Here is a 20,747-nt window from a genome sequence, read left to right as displayed (position 1 = left end):
TTCCTAGTTGTTATTGGAAATGCTGATTAAACACTGATAAAATGTTCTTATTCTTACCTTTCATTTCATATTCTCATTGCTTAACTGTCAATCTACTCTTACCAGTTTATGAAGAGATAAAATTAATATTGAGCAGAACTGAGTTAATCTTTTTCCTGCAGCCCTCTACAACAGTCCCAGTTTCCAATGTGCCCATTTTTTAAATGAATTAACACCTCAGCTTTAGAAATTCATGTAAAGCTTTGTCCTGATCTCCATATCTGAAGCTAATGTTGCATCTGAAGAAATTAAAAGATATGAATATTTATTCAAACTACAGTGACATTATCGGACAGTTCTGATGATCACTCTTGTAAGATACAGTTTAACATAGACAATTATTTTTGTGTAGTTTGACAGTTTTCCTAATTAATTAAGTTTGGATGTAAATAAAAAAAATCACAAAGCAATAAATCCGACATTTACAGACTGCATTAATGGATTTTATTAATGCTTCTCAGTCTATGCTGGAAGGTGAGTTTGAACAACATTTTACATGTTCTACATGTGTTTCTACAAAATAATCCATCTTCATTAATGGTGTAGCCGGTGTATCTGCTGAACTTATTGTTATAAATATTGAAAAGCTATTTATCCGTATTCTTTCCAAGAATGTGCTCTGAATGGATGGTAGTGTTTCCTATGTACTTAGGCTTCACTCTTTGATGCTTTACTGTTGAAAGTGAAATGGAAGGTCAATCTCAAGCTTTCCATCTCTGACTGTCACGTGGGCTTGAACTTCCTCAGAAGCTTGCTGCAGAACCCCCTGAACCATATTATTGAACTCATATACTACATACATGAACACATTTATAATGTACTCGCACACCATGTTGAACTCCATAGCAGAGATCTGGTCAACTATGTTCTTTAGGACCGTGACAAAGTTACGATAGAGATGATTGATATTGCCAAACATTTCATCTAAATAATCTGACTTGAGAGAGTCTACAAATTCCTGCAATTTCTCAACAATAGCCTCCAGGGTCTCACCTATTTTCACTAGCATTGTGTCAAGACTCTCCATGTTTTTTACAAAATTCACCATTTCCTCAAAGATTTTCTTGGAAACTTTTTTGACTTGATCTATGATCTGCCCTCCAGTGACTGCATCACCAACCGGCATCTGCATTTTCACATTGCTCAACCTTTCAACAAAAAAGTTATAGGTGGCCTCCATTTTTTCATAGATAATCTGAATGGTTACTTCTAGCATAGCAGCAATGCTGCTAGATAGCTTCTTTAAGACCTCAGGGAGAGTGGTCGTCTCATCTGACCCAGGCACTTTGAACCTGGTCTCCCTTAAAACCTTAATGACAGCATTTAGGAAGACCTGGACAGTTTTCTGGTATTGTACAATTATGTTCCTGAAGAAAATTGACAGCTGGCTCATTTGAACATCATAATTGGTTGCAGCATTATAGACTTCATTGATGTGGTTAATGACAGAGTCCTTTAACATCTCCATGTACCCTGTGAACTGATACTTGTCAGTAAAGTCTTTGAATGTTGAAATTATGGAAGGAAGTCTCATCTTGATCTGAGAGAGTATTGCTGTGGGTGTCTCCATGTTGTAAACAATCTGTAGATTCATCTTGTCGTTATCCTTGGGAGTAGATCTGATGACCAAGATGTCAACATCAACCTCTGGGGCAGACTAGAAAAAAGAAAAAACAAAACAAAACAAAAGAAAGTAACATTTAGTAACCAAAATCTTAATTTATCGTTGTACTGACATTCTTCTTTTTCTTCTCCTTCTTCAGCTGCTCCTTTTAGGGTTCGCCACAGTGGCTCATCTGCCTTCATACCATACTATCCTTGGGATCCTCTTCTGTGTCACCAGCCCTCTCCATGTCTTCCTTTAATACATTTATAAACCTCTTCTGAGGGCCTAGTCTCTGGCAACTGCATCTTTAACAACTTTTGTTCAATATATCGACTATCCCTCCTCTGTACCATCTCAATCCTGTCTCTAACTTTGTATGTAAACCACACAACCTGCGTTGCCCCTAAAAATCTTGACATCTACGGTCTATCTATTACCCATCTACACCTTGTTTTTCTTAACCCTTCCACTTGTCTCCTTCTCATTCACACACATGTGATCTGCGCACATCTCTCTGTCTAGCCATTTGATCTAGTGCCTTTCTTCCTTAGTGTCCATTGTATTAAAATGATCTTGCTAACAATACTTACAGGGTAACGGCCATAGACTTTTGCACTCATCTGGGATGGGACCGCACGACTGAACTGAAGGCCCAGAAGGCCAGTGGCTGGAGAAGATACTGAGGCACTGATACCATTGCTGTGTGTAGCATATTGAAGGTTCACATCAGTGAAAGTATGACTGGTGAAGTTCACGTTCAGTGCATGTTGTTGAACACTGGAACAAAAGGAAATATTGAAATCACAATTGCTCCTCATCTGTTGTTACATGCAAAAGATATAAAAATATGCAATTTACATATGAAAATATATAGTAAAGCATGAATTATAGCTTTGTGCATTTTCCTAAAATAACACATTTTAAAACAAACATATTGATTATTACCTCATAGCTTGCATAATGGCATGGTTGGCATTCACAGTCAGGTCAGCATGTGTCAGTGTGATTTGGCTAATCATGTTGAAAGCTTCATTCTCAAAGTTTACAGTAGAAGAAGCTATATAAAGAAATTGCATCAAATTTAGTGCTCAACAGTGCTTAAAAAAAGATAAAGACAGAAGTTTTTAGGGAATTTTAATCAACTCACCATCCATGTTGTATTCCAAGATCACAAAAGCAGAGGTTGCAGAGGACTTGGCAACTGCTCTGATGACAGGAGCACGGCTTTCTACTTCAGCTGCCATGCTTGTAGTGTACAGTGGGCTGACAAGCGTAGAATTAGTAAAGATGTGCTGCTTGGTAGCTGTTACTTCAACAACAGTCTTCTCAGAGAGAGCAAAGTCACCCATGTTGGTTGGCTGAGACACGTCAATGTTAATATCAACAGTCAAGGAGGCTGGTGCAAAATCCATTTTGGCTTGGGCAATATGAATCCCTTTGGTATTGAAGTTGAACAGGTTTGCCTCATTGTTGCCAGTATACGTCAGCACTGCATACAAATGGCTCATGGAGGCTTCAATGGAAAGATCCCCATTTACATCCATATCAATGACTTTGGTTGTACCATGGTTAAACTTGGTATCACTAATAACTTTAGAAGTTGAGCGCAGGGCGTCTTTATTCAGGAACACATTAGCTTTGTTATCTAGCATTCCATAAAGAAAGTAGTCTTCATAGACTGTGCCATCCATGTTTGCTCTAGTAGAGGACTCCATGGAAATATAATCAGAGGTTCCTTCAAGCTTCAGACTGTGGTCTGCCTCAGCCTTTCCAACAGTTTTGATCACAGGAATATTCAAATTACCACTTATCCTCAAGGTGGAAATAGCATTTGCTTTGGTTTTTGTGTCTGCATCCAGTTTTTGGTTTGCTTGCATGTCTAGTATTGGCAGGGCAATATTTGCAACTGTTGCCACAGAGACTTCAGTATCATAAGTATCAGCGCTCAGAGTGATGGTGCTGTCATGAGTTCCTGCAATACGAGTGTTTTCTAGGGACAGGGAGTTAGCCATCTTGAATCCCCTCTTGGTGGTAAGACTAGTAGTGCCAGCAAGTTTGACTTGAAGGTCCTCAAACATAGAGGTTGTGGTAGCTTCAAGACGGAACACAAGATCATCTTCTGTATACATTCTGGCATTAGCAATCAGATTAATAATGGCAGACTTGACAGAGAGTTCTGTTATTAGATTGCCCACATAGGGAATTTGGATCAAGCCCATCATATCAGCAAGCGGGGCTGCCTTGCTTTTCTGGTAAACAATCTTAGTATTCACATCCAGAGACTGGTCAGTGGTAGGCAAAATGTTGTCCAATCCAGCCTGATCATACAAGTTCAGATCATTGATGGCAGGAGTATGAAAGTCAACAAAAGGCAGATCAATCTCAGGAATACTGATGGGGTATTTCAGAAAGTCAAGACTGGCCTCACTTTCCATGGCAGCGAAGATTCCAACTTCATTTACATTATTTTCAAGAGTGAAGTTGTACAAGATTTTGTACTGGTTAAAACGAGTCAGAATGACTGTATTCATCTTTTGACTGTCAGGACTGATGTGGGCCAAGTAATCATTCTGTAGTTCTATTTTAGCAGTCGAAAATTCAAAACTGTTGACCTTAACATTTCCTTTGTTTTGAAAGTCAAAGAAAAACTCACCAGGGTGAGCTATAACGCTTATTGCATTGGAAAGTCTACCAGTGACTGCACCATAGAGTTCTGTGTCTTTGTTTGCTTTCAACTCAACCTTCATGTCATGAAGGTTTGCATATCCAGATGCAACAAGAAGACTGTTCTTAATAATTGGTGCTTCTGCTTCATTGCGAACATTAAACTTGAAGTAGGAAAATGTGCTAACTTCAGCACTAATATGTTGTTTCATCTTTAACATGGAACAGTCTGTGTCACCACTGAAAGATATGGTGACAATGCTGGGAGAAAATGACAACTCTAACTTGCTGTTGTGGCTGTCATCACCATTAAACGTTCCTGTATTGTCAGCTGTTAGAGTAAGTGTGTAGCCATCTTGGCGAACAAGTGATTTCTGTTTTAGAGCTACCTCATTACTGAGAATGACATTCTTGTCATATTGAATGTCCACTAAATGTGTGTATGTTGTATCAAGAGAAGCAGTCATTCCCCCTTCCCTAGCAATAAAGGCTGTGTTTACAAAGGTAGAAGTGTAAGGTCTAGTAGTGACCTTAATTCCAGTCTTTGCTTGGGCCTGAGCTGATAGGCCATAGAGAGTCACAGATGCCTGATGTTCAACTCCAAGAAAATTGTGCCTGAACTTTACTGTCTCTCCAAAGACAACGCGTCTCATTTTTGGGATTGCAATGCGAGCAGTGGAATCTAGTTTGTAATTGAGAATTTCAAAATTTGGAGAGTTTCCAATGGAAGTGAAAAATCCCTTGAATTGAGGCGTCATTGCATTCTCAGTTGCGTTCTTAAACTCAGCAGATGTCTCCATTGTGTAGATGGGAGTCTGGAGTTTGAGTTCACCAAAGAGTTTACCAAAAGATGGGACTACAATTTCAGTTGGAATGGTTGGAAAGCTTATTTCAGGGACTTGAAGAAACTTGGCAAGTTTTTCTGTAGGGACTTGTGGAATTTTGGGGAATGAGATCTGAGAAAGAGTGATCTCTGGGAGGGTTACCTCAGGGATGGAAGGAAAGTAGTTCATCGTCAAATCTCCAAAGAAAGCATCCATGTCAAACATGCTAATCTTAAAATTTACAATTAAATCAATAAGTTCAATAATTCTCTGCTTGATGTCATCAGTGGAGATTGTGGTGGCTTTAACAATGTGTAACCCAAAGATAGTGAACTCGGGGATGTCAAGCTGAGTTGGAATATCAAGGCTTGTAATTTTGTCTTTGACAAGTTGGGCAACTCTCTTAAGAGTATTAAACACAACTTCATCGAAGATATCCATTAGAGTTTTAAAAACTTCAGCTACTTTGATTTCTCTTAAGTGTTCTGAAAGGTCTCGAACAGACAATAACACCGTATTGACAAAATCTCTTATTGCCCCAAGAAGAATTTCATGTTTTCTAATAATCTCATTCATGATCTGTACAGACAGATTAACAAAGTCCTGGAAGTTTTTATAATCAAACGATTGAAGCTCTTCCACAATCCTTTCAATAAACATGTTAATTTCCTGAATTATTTCTTTTACTTCATTTCTTTTCCAGTAGTGGATAGTAAACTCATGGCAATCCATTAAAAAACGATAAAAGTTTGTTATGACAGTAGCGAGATTAGTGATGGTTTCGTCAATCTTGATGTTTTTCACGACCTCCACAGCTTTATCTAAGATTGCTTGAAAATTTTTTTCAGCTTCAAGCTTTGCAATCAGTTCACTTAATTTGGAAGTTATTGTGTTAAGCTTATTTACAATATCAAAGTCCTGAATAATTTTCTGAATAAAATCTGTTATGTGGCTGACAATTTCCGTGGGAATGTAGCTCGTTAATAACTCGATATGAGCTTTTAAGGATGACGTGAAGCTCTTTAGCTCAGCAACAAAAATCTCCAATGTTTCTTTTATACCTCTGAGGATTGACTGTAGTTTGGCTTTGATTTCATCCTTGCCAGCAATATCATGTAGGAATGCAAAGCTGCTGCCCTTTAGTCTTTCCAAGTCAAAGACTTGAATGATTTCTCCTATGGTTTCAGTTGCATATTCAATAATGGGCTCGATATCATATTCCTCATTAAGGTTATTCAGCCATTCCTGGATTGCTTGAATGGTGGTTTCAGGGAAATTGCCACTAAAAATAGTTTCATTCACCGCATCAACAAAGTTCTGGATGTAAACAGAGAGATTAGCTAGTAGTTTCTTAATAGTAACATTTAGGTTCCTCAAAAATGTTTCCACATCATTCATGGAGATAGTATATTTCTGAATTAAATGACTGAAAAGCTCTTTCAGTTGAATTATCTTGCCTTCTATATTCAATTCAGTAAGTAGGTCACTTATATGTTGCGGGAGAGCCTCAACTTTAGCCCTTATATTATCATTGTTGATGTAGTGCTGCAGTTCATCTACAACATTCAAAAGAAATCCCTTGATGTGTTCCAGGAGGGCAAACAGATTTGGAATCTGAATTATGTGACTATCTGTGTTCTTGTCATATTTGAGTAAGCCAGAGACAGTGAACTCCTGGTTGTCTGTGGAAGCTGTGTTAATAATGTTTGTAAGGATTGTACTAGAAACCTCAATTCCAGTTGTCTCAGCAGTGTTATAAACATCTATGTTCTGATCAAAGGTGTGCTCATTCATTTTAGACTTGAATTTAAAACTAGTCCTTTGCTCTTGGAGTGACAAAGTAGTAATCATCTTGTTGTCAAATGTGGTCTCAAGGGAAAACCCATTATTCAGTTGATGGGTTACGGATGCCCTGCCTTCATTTGAGCTGGCAAGAGCCATGGGCTGAGCTCTAAAGAGAAACTTATTGTAGATCTGGGCACTCTCTCTTCCATAAATGGCCATATCTCCTTCAGCATTCAATATGGCATCCAAGTTGAAATCAAAAGGAGCAATATTGCAACGCACAGTGTGGCTTAAGCGCACCGGTTGTGAGTGAAAGCGGACATCATTGGTAATCATGGCAACAAGGCCGACAACTTCAACTTCAGTGTTGTGGTTCATGTGAGTTCCAAGGAATTTTCCAGTCGTGCTGCACTTTGCATTAGCACTCATGTCACCATAACTGATCTGATAGGTGTGCTTGAGCTCTTCTTCACCATTGTTGGCTTTCAAAACTCCACTCAGATCCATCTTGCCAAGCCCTACCTGCAGCTGTGCCTGATTAATAAAGTTAGCACTCAGGAGATTTAGATTGTTGTTAACATTTGAAGAAACACTGTGGGGGTTCAGGTCGAAGGTGATATCATGAGTGTAAGAGGCATAATCCCTTGCAGAGGCTTCAGCCTTTGAGTTGAAGTTAAGGCCGGAGAGAGTTAAGGTAAAATTGTTGGTGTTGTCAACCTTGATTTCATACATCGCAGCCCTGTTGGTAATGGCTAGAGTAGCTCTTGTAGCATCAACCTCGGCATCAAAGGTGTTTTCCATGGACAGCGGGCTATGGAGAGTAGTTGTTCCTTTTGTGGTGAAACCATCTTTATTCATTCTCAGAATGACCTTATGAGTAGCCTCATTTTCAAGAAGCTTCACATTGGCATCACTATTTATAGCCAGACCATTGACATCAAGAGAGGCGGTCAGCAAAGAGTAAACATGATTTTCAGAGTAGTCTGTGTTTGTTTCCATCCTCAAGATGACTTCACCAGCACCAGCAAAGGCTTCTATCTGATTTTGCATCTTCATGCCAAGAGCAAGGGCATTTGCAGCACATATCAGTTTCACTCTGCTATCTCTGATAGAAAGCTCAGCATTGTGAGTGATGACATCAAAGGCACTGGTTTTAGACGCAACTGAGACTTCCCCATTGATATAGGTTCCTGTAATTACATTCAGGGCCTTAACAAGTGTGGAATCTACCTGAAAATTAGAATCAAACTTTACTTCTGGCCTGAATGGGAAGATGGTTAAGGACTGGATTGAGAGAGTCTTGCCATAAATGGGTCCAGCTTCAAATGCCACCTGAAATTTGTTGTCAACAGACATTTCCTCATGGTTTATTCCAGCCATACCAGTGTGCTCTGTGACAACACTGAAACCAAGTGGACTTCTGGCTTCTATCTTGGTGTTTGTTTTCAAATTAATTGCATCAGAGATGATTGCATCTTCAACAATGCTAATCCTGGCTTCAACGAATTTGTGGGCCAAAGAACTTTCAAATTGGGCTTTGATGGAATCGGTAGTGGCGACTTTTCCAGAGCCTAGATTAAAAAAACACACACAAGGACAAAAAACAAAAAAAATGCTTAATTGCTGACTAATAACTTCAGAATCCCTATGGTGACTACTTTACCAGAAAAGATCCATTTGCTTGTATACAATATCCATATATACATCAAGAATCTCTTGAAAACTATTCCAACACAAAAAACAGCACTTCATTTGAACTACACATTAGCAACTTTAAATTTATCAGTGATCTTCAGTGTGAAGTACCTTCAAGCTTTATTGAAAGAATGTCAATTGGGGAGGTTCCTTTGATGACAAACTTGGCTGAGTAGCTTTGTGATTCATCTTGGTCTACGCCGAAAGCCACAGAGGCCTCTGTGTCATATAAGTTGCTTTTCATCACTGTTGAAACCTCAGCTCTACCAAACAAGGGAATAGATAGCGTGATGCTCTCAGGAACAACAAACTCTGGGATGGAAATCTCCATAGAGGGGATTTCCAGTCCATACTGCTGTAGAGACAGGCCTGGTGTGGTCAAAGCTGGTGGGAAGTTAAGCTCTTCTGTTGACTTTCCTCCAAGTGGCACAGGGATAGCAATTGTGAAGCGATTATTGTTTATGTAATAGATGGCTGTTGCCTCACTATTAAAAAGATAAAAGTAAATATCTGGTTGTTTAGGGAGAAAAATTAGACAGTTTTAATATTTACCATGAGGTTTAACACACTTACGTATTCAGGAATAGTGTCTCTGGTAGGGAAATCTCTGGCATTTCAGGCAATCTGAAGTTCTGAATGTAAGGGAAATCAGCACCATACTTTTCCATGTAATTGTTTGCTGCCTAAAAACAGATAACCATTATTATACTGTTACAAAATTTCCTCTAGGATTAATAAAGTACTATGTTTTTGAGTTCATGTTTTTTTTAAGAAAAACACTTGTATAATTGAGCAAATATGTATGTACCTCCACAAACTTCTTGAAGATATGACGAACTTTCATGTCAGTTTGTGCCACTTGCATGTCAAGAAGATCATTGCCATAATTTTTAATCAAGTCGCCTTTAGGCAACATGGTGGTCTTGGCGTTCACATCCGACTTGACCTCAACCTCAATTTTTGTGGCATCTAAAATGATAAAGAAGAGAGCACTGAATAAAATCCAGAACAACTTTATGAGAAAAATCAAATTCAGATTGTTTATTTTAAAGATCATATCATAACCTGCATATAGCTATTAGAAATGGGTCACTCTGTCTTGATCATAGTTGCCTTTAAATGGTCAGTAAAACAATTTTTTAGGCTGCAATTATTAACTATGATGAAGTGACAGATATTTCTACAGATAGGAGGATGTCATTTTTCATACCTTGATACAAAAAAGCAACAATATGCAACTGTTAAATAACTTGTGATGGGACATTTAGAACACTGTAACTGAAAAAGCAATTTACCATATTTGATATTGATTTTCTGTTGAGAGTTGGCATCCATGACCTTGATTTCACTCTCAAGCTCCAGTTCCACTTCTTCATCACGTTTCATTGTAGCTGTGACAGTAGCATCAGCACTGATTGATGGGACCACAAGTTGGACTTGGAGCATACCTTCCTTCATAGCCTTCAGACTGAAAGAACATATACATCTTGCTGTTAATGATAGCAGTGAGATTAAAAAAAAATATGTGTGTGTGATCTGTAGTTGCTTTCTTACTTGGCACGACCAACCAGGGAGAGCTGAAGAACATTTTTGTTTAAAAAATTGAGAAAGATGGCGTGAGTTCCTCTGCCCTTTGTGTTTCCATCCACAACACCCAGCCTAACTCCAGCCTCCACATCGTAGTCGGGGATCTGGATGTCGGCACTGATGACATGCCTCCTTCTGTTATAAATCATGACTGCTGTGGCTTCTGTAGGCTCTGCACCTGTTGTTGACCAATTGAATGACTAAAGTTACAGTTACATCCATAATTTGTTGGACAACAGAATGATGGAAAGAGAAAAGTATGGGAAGGAAAGAAAAAGCTCCAAAGCATGCCACATAATATGTAAAACCTATTGGAGGCAATGTTATGGGACAGGTTTGCAGGGTTGCCACTGATTGTACAGGTCTTCACAGTGCAAGTGGATGATTACAGTTATGGTAGTTTGTCCAATCAACTTTGAGCTGTTGAAAATGGAGGATTATGTATGACAACCTCTGCAATTTCTAAGCAGTTAATGCAAAACTTGTTAAAACCCTTTGAATTAAAGCATTCAAATTTAAAATCCACTGTGGTGGTGTAAGAAGACAAATTTATAAAAATGTTGTCTTTGTCCAAAAAATTATGATTTAACTGTAAACAAATCAAAAGGAAAAAAAAAAATCAAATATTGTACATTACCGTCAGCTTTTAGAATAAACTTCAAGGAATCAACTTTCCGCCGGTCATTGTCTGCCTCGCTGAGGAGTTCATAGGCAATAGTGGCTGTGTACTCGGAAACTTCACCAGTTGGGTGCAGCTCCACAACATATCTGTTAGGTTAAATGGACAGTATTTATTTATGAAATAATTACATTTAAGACACAGTTATTTTCTGTTGGTTAAGAATATTTTACAAACTTGCTGTCTCCAGTGAGGGGGAAGTAGGGCACTGTCTCCTGAGAGGAAGCGTCAATGTATTGCAGAGCAGTGCAGTATTTCATTCCCACAAAGGCAGGACTACACTCACTAACATCAACCTTGTCCCTCACCATAGGAGGGATGGTCTTCACCTCTGATCCCGTCACAGCCACAAGGTTGTTTCTAAGTAGGAATTGTAGCAAAGGAAAAATATAATTCTGTCCTAAATGAATTTAATCAAAGATACATATAAACAAAGCTTTGTTTATTTTACTTTGACAAACATTGGCCAGTTTATAATTCAAGATAAGATTTAATCAGCTGTTTTCTCTGCATTCATATTGGAGAAAAGTTACATAATATATAAAAGGTCTAGCTCTCGCTTACGTAATTTTGATGAGCTTTGTTGGACTTGTTGGAGCAGGGATGGTCAGCTTAATATTATCACGACCAAAGGTGATCTTGGCATTCAGGCCACTCTCATGGAAAATGTTGGTGTGCATTTCTAATCCAGAGTTGACATATTCAGGGATGTGAGAGCCAATCTGAGTTGCAAACTCAATACCAGCAGAGGGCATGAAGGTCACTTCACTCTGTGTGGAAACAGGAGAAAGGTTAACACCTGTGATGATGTGGTGAAAAAAAATGACAGGTGGCATTTAAATATATTTATGGAGGATTACCATGTCACGAGCAATCCTCAGTCCACCCTTGATACCGGGTGTAAAAGTACCAGAGAGTGCAATCCTCAGAGGCACACCGGTGACAGTAGGCAGGAAGAACTCATTGTCCATGAAGATGTAGTGGGCAAAGATTGTGTTGTCAGAGTTCACCATTAGTGCTCTAATTAACTGTGGAAAATAAAAACACACGTATAATAGAATCTTTAAATCATTAGCAATTGATTGCTCACTGTGAATGTCCTTTAACTTTATCTTACATCAGTTGGGAACATCTTTAACATGTTGTTGACCATCGTAGCAGCAGAGTAGGCTATCTCCTCCATTTCATTGGTCTTCAGATATCCCAGCTCATTTCCCAAAAGTCTCAGATAAACCATTGCCTCTGGAGACTGCATGGTCTTCAGCTCTCTCACCAGTTTGTTGAGATTTTGTCCGATCTCCTTCATCAGGTTCTAGGAGGCCAAAATATAGGCAAACAATTTAAAAAGTTACCCACTGAAAGAGTTCATAATTAATTTAAAGTCTGACTAACGTAAAACAGATTGCTCTTCAATTCAATTCAGTTCAATTTTTATATAATGCCTAATCACAGCAGCAGTGGTCTCAAGGTGTATTGTAAGGTATTATAAGGTGGAGACCCTAATATAGAGAAACTCCAGTAATCGAACAACCCCTTTGAGCATGCACTTGGCTAAAGTGGGAAGGAAATCTTCCCTTGTAACCGGAAGAAACCAGGCCCAGGAAAGAAGAAATAAGTGTATAAACTAGTGTTTCAGCATCACTCTGGGGCAGGATTTTCCTATTTTTTTTAATGATCTTGCACTAATGTAAGAAAGAAGTCCTACATATTTATTTAATATACAGACTGAAGGACATATCCTTGTTAGAAATTACCATAAGAGTCCTCAGTGTCACTGGAGGTCAATGCCATTCATGCAGTTATCTTATTAGAGACCATTTTTCTAAGGTTTTTAAGTTTTACATCAGTTTAGAAGTAGGGAATGGATAGAAAGAGCTGGGTATCATCTGCATAGTAATGAAAATGTATGCTACACCTAAGAGGAGCAATGTAATGTAAACAGAATTGGTCCTAGCATGGAACCCTGTAGAATTCCGTAATTTACCTCAGCGTGTGAGAAGACTCCCCATTTACATAAACAAATTGGAATCTAATAGATATGATTCAAACCACTGTGGCACAGTACCTTTAATTCCTACAGAATGCTGTAATCTTTTTAATACAACACTGTGCTCAACAGTATCAAGGGGTATAGGGATGGGGTGGAGAGAACAGGAGGAGAGAAGATGCAGATATGTGTGTAGACCAGAGATGGGCGTTAACGCGTTACTGTAATCCGATTACTTTTTTCAAGTAACGAGTAAAGTAAGGGATTACTATTGCAAAAAGTAATTAGATTACTGTTACTTTCCCATAAGCACACTGCGTTACTGCGTTACAGCGTTACTAAAACCGTGATTTTTTTTTTTTGCGAGAATATCTCATTACAGTGATATAAGCGAGTGCGACGTTCGTGATAACAGCTGTGTGCAGATCAACAATGGATAATATATCGAGTGTGGGAGAGAGTATGAGCATGCAGCGTTTAAAGCGTGGAAGTACTGACCTTATTTTGAGTTTGATTCCACAAAAAGTGACAAAAACATTAGTGTCTGTTGTGCCTGGGAAGAAAACTTCTTTTTACTGCGAAAAAACCCCCTAAACTTCCAAGCAAGCACTGAGTGCGCTACGACGTAATGGGAAATTCACAGAGAAACTCGCGGATTCTTCAACTGCCTGCAGCGGCACACCTGCACCAGGGTAAACCTCCGCCTACCCTACTCCTGCTTTACAGGTGAAAATAGAGCAACAGGACCGCTGAGTCTTTGATTTTATTTATTTTCTGTTGTGTTTTACTTGCATCTATTTGAAAGAGTGAGTGTAAACACAAAAAAATATTTTATTTTATTTTATGTGCTGGAATGTGCAGAAAATAGGTTTAAATGTTAAACAAATTTCTTCCAGTCAGAGAATGTTGCATATAATTACAATTTTTAAAAGATTAAAACTAATAAAACAAGTTTTAAAAAGAGACTTTTCCATTTGATTACATTTTATATGATGGATTATGCAGAAAAAGTAGAATTGGGCTGAAAGATCTATCGCTTTATCACCTATTCAGGTTGTAAATCGTGTTTTTAAAAAGTAACTAAGTAATTAATTACTTTTGAAAATAATTAACCAGTAAAGTAACGGGATTACTTTTTGGGGGAAGTAATGAGTAATTTGTTACTGATTACTTTTTTCAAGTAACTTGACCAAGACTGGTGTACACTGCAATTCTACTTCCTGGTCTAAATTCTGCATAGTCATGTTTTTGGGGATTTAATACATTTAGCCAGATTTCTAGAAATCAGAGTTGCTTTGTCTGAAGCGGGATGGATGCTATCCCTTCTAACAAGACCAGGTATTCACCAGAAAGTTTCTTAATTGTCTATAAAACGCACGTTGTTTTATGGACACCACTCAGATAGAGGGCAATTTAAGGACAACATGTAGCTAAACATGTCACTCCTAATCTGATTGGGGAGGGAAACAGAGAAAGCTAGAGTCCAACATGTGTTAGCAACGTTACACACCAGATGTCAAATTTATGGAACTGGGAGTCAATAAATTATAATTTTACTGAGTCTACGTTTGTCTTTAGAGAGCAGTTTCAGGGTTCCTTCAATGTCGCCTGCTCTGGCCCCAGGAAGATAACTGACTATTGCTGCAGGTGTCTCTAACATCACACTTCTCAAAACAGATTCACCAATATCCACAGTTTGTTCCTCAACGTGTGTGTAGGTTTCTGTTTAGGATCAAGTTTCCTCCTCGTGGTCCCCTAGCCAGCCTGTTTTCTATGGCTGCTCGGGACAGTCGGCTGGGGGAGGGCGAATGGTGGCTAAGCTACCCTCACCTGCACTGACTGCTGGGGCCAGGCTAGCTACAGGGTTTTCTAGGTTGTGGTGAAAGGTGTCCAACTGAAATACCTGTCTATTTATCCGGTCCGCCTTGAAAGCAGGGATCACGTTCTGCATGACCTCGCGGATCCTTTGTGGCATGTTGTCAGACACAAAATACATAGTCTGCATGGCAGTGTCAGGGAAGAATCCATTTTCTCCAAACAAAGCTTCAACAGTTGGCTCAAATCCTGTCCCCTCCATACCGATCTTCAAAGGTGACAGATTTATTCTGTTAAACCGAACATTTCAAAGCAGTGTCTCAATTTGCAGTAAATGGCCCAAAATCATTACCTCCACCATGTCAATGTCATAGCCAAATGCCTTGAGAGTCATTTCAAGCATGACCTCCTTAGGCAGGTAGCTTGTACCCTCAAAGATCATATTGCCCTCCAAAGATCCAAACTTATAGTTGCGAGAGAACTTTGTGGGGTCCATAATGGGCCCAATCTCATTACCCTGAATGGCATCCTGAAGCTTATGTCTCAGCCTGTAGAAAAAAATAGTCGAGTTATTGTCACCGAATTAGAATAACAACTTTCTAATTACCAATAATTCTCACTTACGCTTGAGTCTCTGACCCAGATGAGGACAAAATGTTGGTAATGTGGGAGATGACAAAGCTCTTGACTTGTTGGTCCTGTATATTGGGCAAGGCATTCTGCACCCGGGCAAGTTCACTTAGCTGAGGATTTTTCATAAGTACCAGATATGCAGCAATACGTTTTTGCATGGGACTAGTGCTGTCCAGAAGAACCTGCATAAACTCCTCTCTGCCCTGTGCCCAAAGTACATAAAAAAAAATTAGTGTAAAAAAATAAATAAATAAATAAATTATATGGGTCTGACTTGAAAGGACACCAAATTTAATGACATGCTGCATTGGTAGAGTGTTGGTTAAAAGTTTACATGTACTCGTTATTGGCATGAATGTCACAGTAATTTGGGACTTGTAATGCTTTCTTTGAAATGTTCTTTTTCCAGGGTGGAATGAATGTACAACATACATCTTTCAAGTCTTTAAAAAACAAGATTTGGGGACACAAATTTGAATTTATTTCAGATTTTCTATTATCTACACAGGATCAAACATATGCATACAAGTATAAATACACCCCAATAAATATTTGATTAAATGTCCCTTAGAAAGATGCACCTCAAATATACTTTTGGTAGTTTATTGGCATTTAAAGGAATCATTAAACTCATAAAATTAACATGACATTCATGCCCATGATGTAGAAAGACAAAAGAGATGAGTAGAATTGTGAAGAAGTGCTCACAGTGTATGTATCCCAACTCATTCTGAGTAAGGATATTTTTAATTACAGAGATATTGCACAGATGAAAGCAGAAAGAGGTCTGAGATATTTGTCTAATATTCACACTGAAGGACATATCCTGGTCAAAAGGTAAATTCAGGAGAAAACATTACAAGTCATGTGTCATCTGGCTTTATCCATAAATAAAGCTGGGTGTCATCTGCATAGCAATGAAATTGTATGTAGTGTTGTCTAATAATGTTATCCAAGGGAAACATGTATGTTGTAAGTTCGCACAGAACTTTGTCGAATTTCATAAAAATTTCATTTAATACTCCTGCTATGTGATAATTTTTATAATACATTTTTGTTATCAGTGATATCAGATGCTACACTGAGTTGCAACTCTTCACTAGTGCTCTATCTGTGCTTTGTTGCACGGTAAATCTTGACTGAAATTCTTCAAATAAACAATTTCTGCAAGTGATTAGGTAACTATTTGAGAACTACTTTTTCAAGAATTTCTAAAATAAACTTTTTTAAAAATAGGTTACCTCCTCAGGGAGAGGGGTCAGCCTGTACACTTGAATTGCAGCTTGTTGCACGGCCAGAGAAGCTGTAGGTTTGTTCACACAGTTGATCACAGCAGTCCTGAGTGCTGGACTAGCAGGTACCACAGCTGGAGCCATGTTTCCAATAACCTAAGATAAAAAGTAAAGCAAATAATCAACACATGAAGAAGAATAAAAATTCATGCATGCTTCAACATGCTCTACAGGTGAGATTATGATATCTTGTTTTGTAATGGGCAATTTTAGCGTGTTGCTCCAAAGGATCTACCCTTTAAATGTATATCATTGATTTCTGTTTATTTTGCTATAATACATGAAATCTGTGTCTGTGTGTGTTTGCTTGCTTCTGTAGTCGCGAACTACTCCAACACAATCAGGAGTTGAGAAAACAAATAGGCAGACAGGTACAGCTGAGAACCCTAAAGGTTCAATATCAGATGTTACATTGTAATCATTGTTGCCTAGCAACCACCTAGCTAATAAAAACATTGTATCATCAAGATTCAATATGTATTGATATATTTTTGCTTCAAACAATCATAATTATCATAAAAGTAATTCTCTAACTTTATTTCTACAGTAACAGTATTTTAATTTGAAGTTATGGGCAGAATACTTACCCTGAGTGTCATAAAAGTTTTGTCTTTGTCTCCAGAGCAATCACCCAACTGGGAAGCCATGAACTCCGCAACAGAGTGAATCTCAGGAATTTGCCTTCCTTCAGACTTGTAAAACCTGTTAAAAGAAAAAACACAACATTTAGCCTCTAAAATGTATTTCACAAAGAAAGATCTAGTAAAATATTATTGATAAATCTTCCCTTGAATAAAGTCTGATTTAATTTGCGTACCTCTTTACAACATTGCTCAGAGCATACATGACAGGCTTGCTGGGTTTGTATTTGGCCATCTCGAGCATATCGTGGATCAAGAGTGCAGAAGGATTGGACACGAGTCCCAAAGCAAAGACAGTCGCATCAACCTCAAGAGTGTTGGTGTCAAAGGTCCTGAGGATCTTCATGATGGCACTGCTGCATTCAGGCGTTCCACATTGAGCCAGTACCTGGTAGGTGAGGACTCGGGATACCGCAAGAGCCTCAGGGAGTGCCGCGCTCAAGGTTTCTGTTTTCATTCCACGGACCGTTGAGACAAGCTTGTGGAACAGGGGAGCTCTCTTCTCACCCTCGTTCTCAGACAGAGTGTCCAGTTCTCTCAGGAGATTCAGAACTGCATCTTTATCCTGTACAAAACTCTTGTCCTCAACAGCCTCCATGTGGAGATCCTTGACAATGACACCTTAGCAGACAAACAAAAAGATTATCATGAGTCTGCACTACATTGTGGTTATAACAAATCAAAACAAAGCAAATTAAACAGAAAAGGCTTACCGTGAGCAAAGATTCTGTCATTGTGAGGAGAAACTTTAACCACGGTGAGCTCTTGCTTTCCGACATTGGCAACTCCATATTCTCTCCTTAAATATAGAAAACAGGGATAAAAACAAAACAAATGCATATCCCTGTGTGTACTTACATAGCAGAGCATTCAATAGAGTCTAGTACAAGGTTTGACTTACTTATATGAGAAGGGAATGAGGATGTGGTTCTCGGTGCAGGACCCAAAGGTCATGTGTTTTTTCTCATTGTCAAACCTGTAATTGCAGGTTTGGGAGCTTCTGATCAGCTGAGCAAGAGGGTAGTGCTTAAAAGTTATAGATGAGGATGTTAGCATTGTGGATATTTGTGTTGGCACATTTTTGTGTAATCTTTTGCAAAAGTAAAGGCATTACAATTTTTTTTTTTTAAAAGATACTCAATTCGGCTTTTCTTTCCATTATAGCTCAAATTTAACCACCAGTGTGTTAAGACACATTAATACCACAGTACAACGAACAAAGGTAGAGTTTCTCTTTTGATTTGTCATAGTGTTTAAAGTTTTCAGCTCACAGCTTGTCTTTGGGTGCCTTACCATGCCGGTGATAAGAGCCAAGGGGCTGGTGTGATCTCTCATTGGGACAAATTTGTCACATCTGGACAGATCCCTGTTTAGGCTGACATCAGTTGCAATGTCTTCTCTAGCATTGACTGTGTAGTGGGTCTTGCAGTTGCCGTGAATTGTAGGCTGCAGCGAATATGGTAAAGATTAGAGGAACTAAATAAAGATGTATAATATATGATTACGAAACCATTTTTAATAAATATAAAATGTGGTTTAATGTTGTTAAAGTGTTGTACCATATTCTTGTTCTTGTCTTCTTCCAGCACAGGAACAGCCAGTGCAGAGATGATACCCCTCTTAAAGTTCAGGACAGTTGTTGTTTCACCATCCTCAGGGTACAGTTTCACATCATACAAACCCTCAATCACGACCCTCAGGGGATACCTTTAAAAAACAGTGCACAGTCTCCAAATATACCACTTTTTTTTTTTTCAATGGTTTAAATTATCATGGAGAAATTACATACTTTTCCATTTCAGCAGCAAAGGCATCAGAGCTGGGGCTGTTGGCAAACACAGGGTTACCCTGTGTGTCCGTGTCAACGACTTCACTCAGCCTGCAGCCAGTAGTGCGCACAATGAAACTACAAGTCTGAGGCACTTCAATTTCAACCTGTGAGAGGAGGGAAATTTCTTTTTCTGAAATACATGGATTGGAAAGGGGAAAACTGATGATTTAGCATCATCGTGAGGTGTTTCTCATACCTTGCAGGAAGCCTTGTGTCCATTCTTGAGATGTGAGGCTCCGTTGATAGCATTCAGAGATTCAGCTTCATATTGGTATTCATACTTGTGTAGGCTCTTGTACCTTTGAGCCACTAGGAGAGATGAGATTAGAGTAATGAGAAATCATTTATTAGTTATCTTTTGGAAACTACTGCTACTGTGCAAACTTGATGTCAACATCAAAATGAACTTACAGAGACAGGTTGGTTGATCCCGATCTTGTGCAACTGGAAAACAAAGATTAATCATTTGCTTTAGCACCTGTAATACAACTAAAACGCAGTGCACTACAACTTAAACCCATCTACCAAGCCTAATAATAACCTAGCAAGGATTTACACATAGGTGAGTACCATCAGATGTTTTGTGTTTTCCCAATTTTTGTACTTGTTGCATGTTTTTTTTAACCTTCATTCAACAATTCTGCAAAGACTACAGTACACTGATATCTATTGCAACCTTTTTAACGCTGTAAAAAATACTTTTTTAAACTGAAAGAATTTAGGAACTACTCACAAGTCAAGGCAGATGTACTGAGGAGCAGCAAAAGGCAGAGCTTTGAGTCCCCCATGATTGGTTCGTTGAAGCCCCCTCCTTTTGGGTCAACGAGCACTCCGAAATGAGACTGATTTTTTTGTACTTCAGCTTGAGACTTTTATACTCTCAGGTGGGCCCTGTTGGGAGACTGGGAGGCACAGACAATTCTTTGAATGCTCAAAGTCCACCCGACCCTCTTGTGTGTGGAGGGACAAAGGCAAAAGGGTTTAAAACACACTTAGAGCTAAAAGACGAGACATGGAAAACGGATGTATTGTGTTAAAAAAAATCTTCTTTTATTAATGTGGTTTGTCATTCACTGATTGGATATTAAGGGTTAGTCTTAAGAGATCATCTAATAGCTACTAATTAGTTTTCGCGTTGTTTTTATTTTTCACGCTGTTACATTCTTAATAGTGTGCTAATAACCCACCACCAACAATTCATATTATTTCTTACACTTTCCAGTTAGTGATTGTGAATGCGTATAAAGGCATAGATTTAATGAGCAATTCTACACTCTAAAATACTCCAGTTGATTCATAGACAGAGAGATTGCACACATTAAAATTGAAAAAATTCAAGATTAAAAAGGTAGCATTAATTGTCTAGTGTTACTTGCTTCATTTTAGGCTGCAGTGATTGGTAAAAACTGCCGTAAAAACACTTAAGTTAGCAAAAAATCTTAGATTATATAACATAATAAATGCACTCCTGTACATATTTGCACTATACACATTGTTTAAAATGGCAATGTTGCTTTACATTTACTTTTTACAGTCAAAAACCAACCAACCAACCAACAAAAATAATAATACTTACAGCGTAATGAAGTTAGATGCTTGTTTTTCTGCTCCACAGCCCAAAAATGACAACAGCAAAAACATTTGCAGACCTTGATTTGGGTTGGGACAC

The 20,747-nt window shown here is 38.5% G+C and overlaps 1 protein-coding gene across 1 annotated transcript; it reads right to left on the bottom strand.

The window, feature by feature from the left end:
* Positions 1-466: 466 nt before the first annotated feature.
* apobb.1 (apolipoprotein Bb, tandem duplicate 1) lies at positions 467-20,739 on the bottom strand. The gene is made up of 29 exons (XM_085432046.1): positions 20,655-20,739; positions 19,812-19,980; positions 19,490-19,522; positions 19,275-19,387; positions 19,037-19,182; positions 18,807-18,954; positions 18,541-18,693; positions 18,149-18,273; positions 17,961-18,046; positions 17,424-17,868; positions 17,194-17,308; positions 16,556-16,702; positions 15,306-15,517; positions 15,034-15,229; positions 14,770-14,949; positions 11,997-12,191; positions 11,740-11,907; positions 11,444-11,649; positions 11,057-11,239; positions 10,838-10,968; positions 10,168-10,378; positions 9,909-10,081; positions 9,422-9,582; positions 9,187-9,296; positions 8,725-9,098; positions 2,793-8,489; positions 2,591-2,702; positions 2,236-2,422; positions 467-1,696 (listed from the first exon to the last, which is right to left on the bottom strand). The coding sequence occupies exons 2-29, from the start codon at positions 19,864-19,866 to the stop codon at positions 710-712; spliced, it is 11,049 nt and encodes a 3,682-aa protein (XP_085288172.1). The 5' UTR covers positions 19,867-19,980; positions 20,655-20,739; the 3' UTR covers positions 467-709.
* Between the last annotated feature and the right edge of the window lie 8 nt (positions 20,740-20,747).

The sequence above is a fragment of the Copadichromis virginalis genome, linkage group LG15 (assembly GCF_057382275.1).
Source record: "Copadichromis virginalis isolate Kocher_CV1m ecotype Utaka linkage group LG15, C_Virginalis_male_GT1.1, whole genome shotgun sequence".
NCBI classification, from domain to species: Eukaryota; Metazoa; Chordata; class Actinopteri; order Cichliformes; family Cichlidae; genus Copadichromis; species Copadichromis virginalis.
This window is presented reverse-complemented; position numbering and strand designations above follow the sequence as displayed.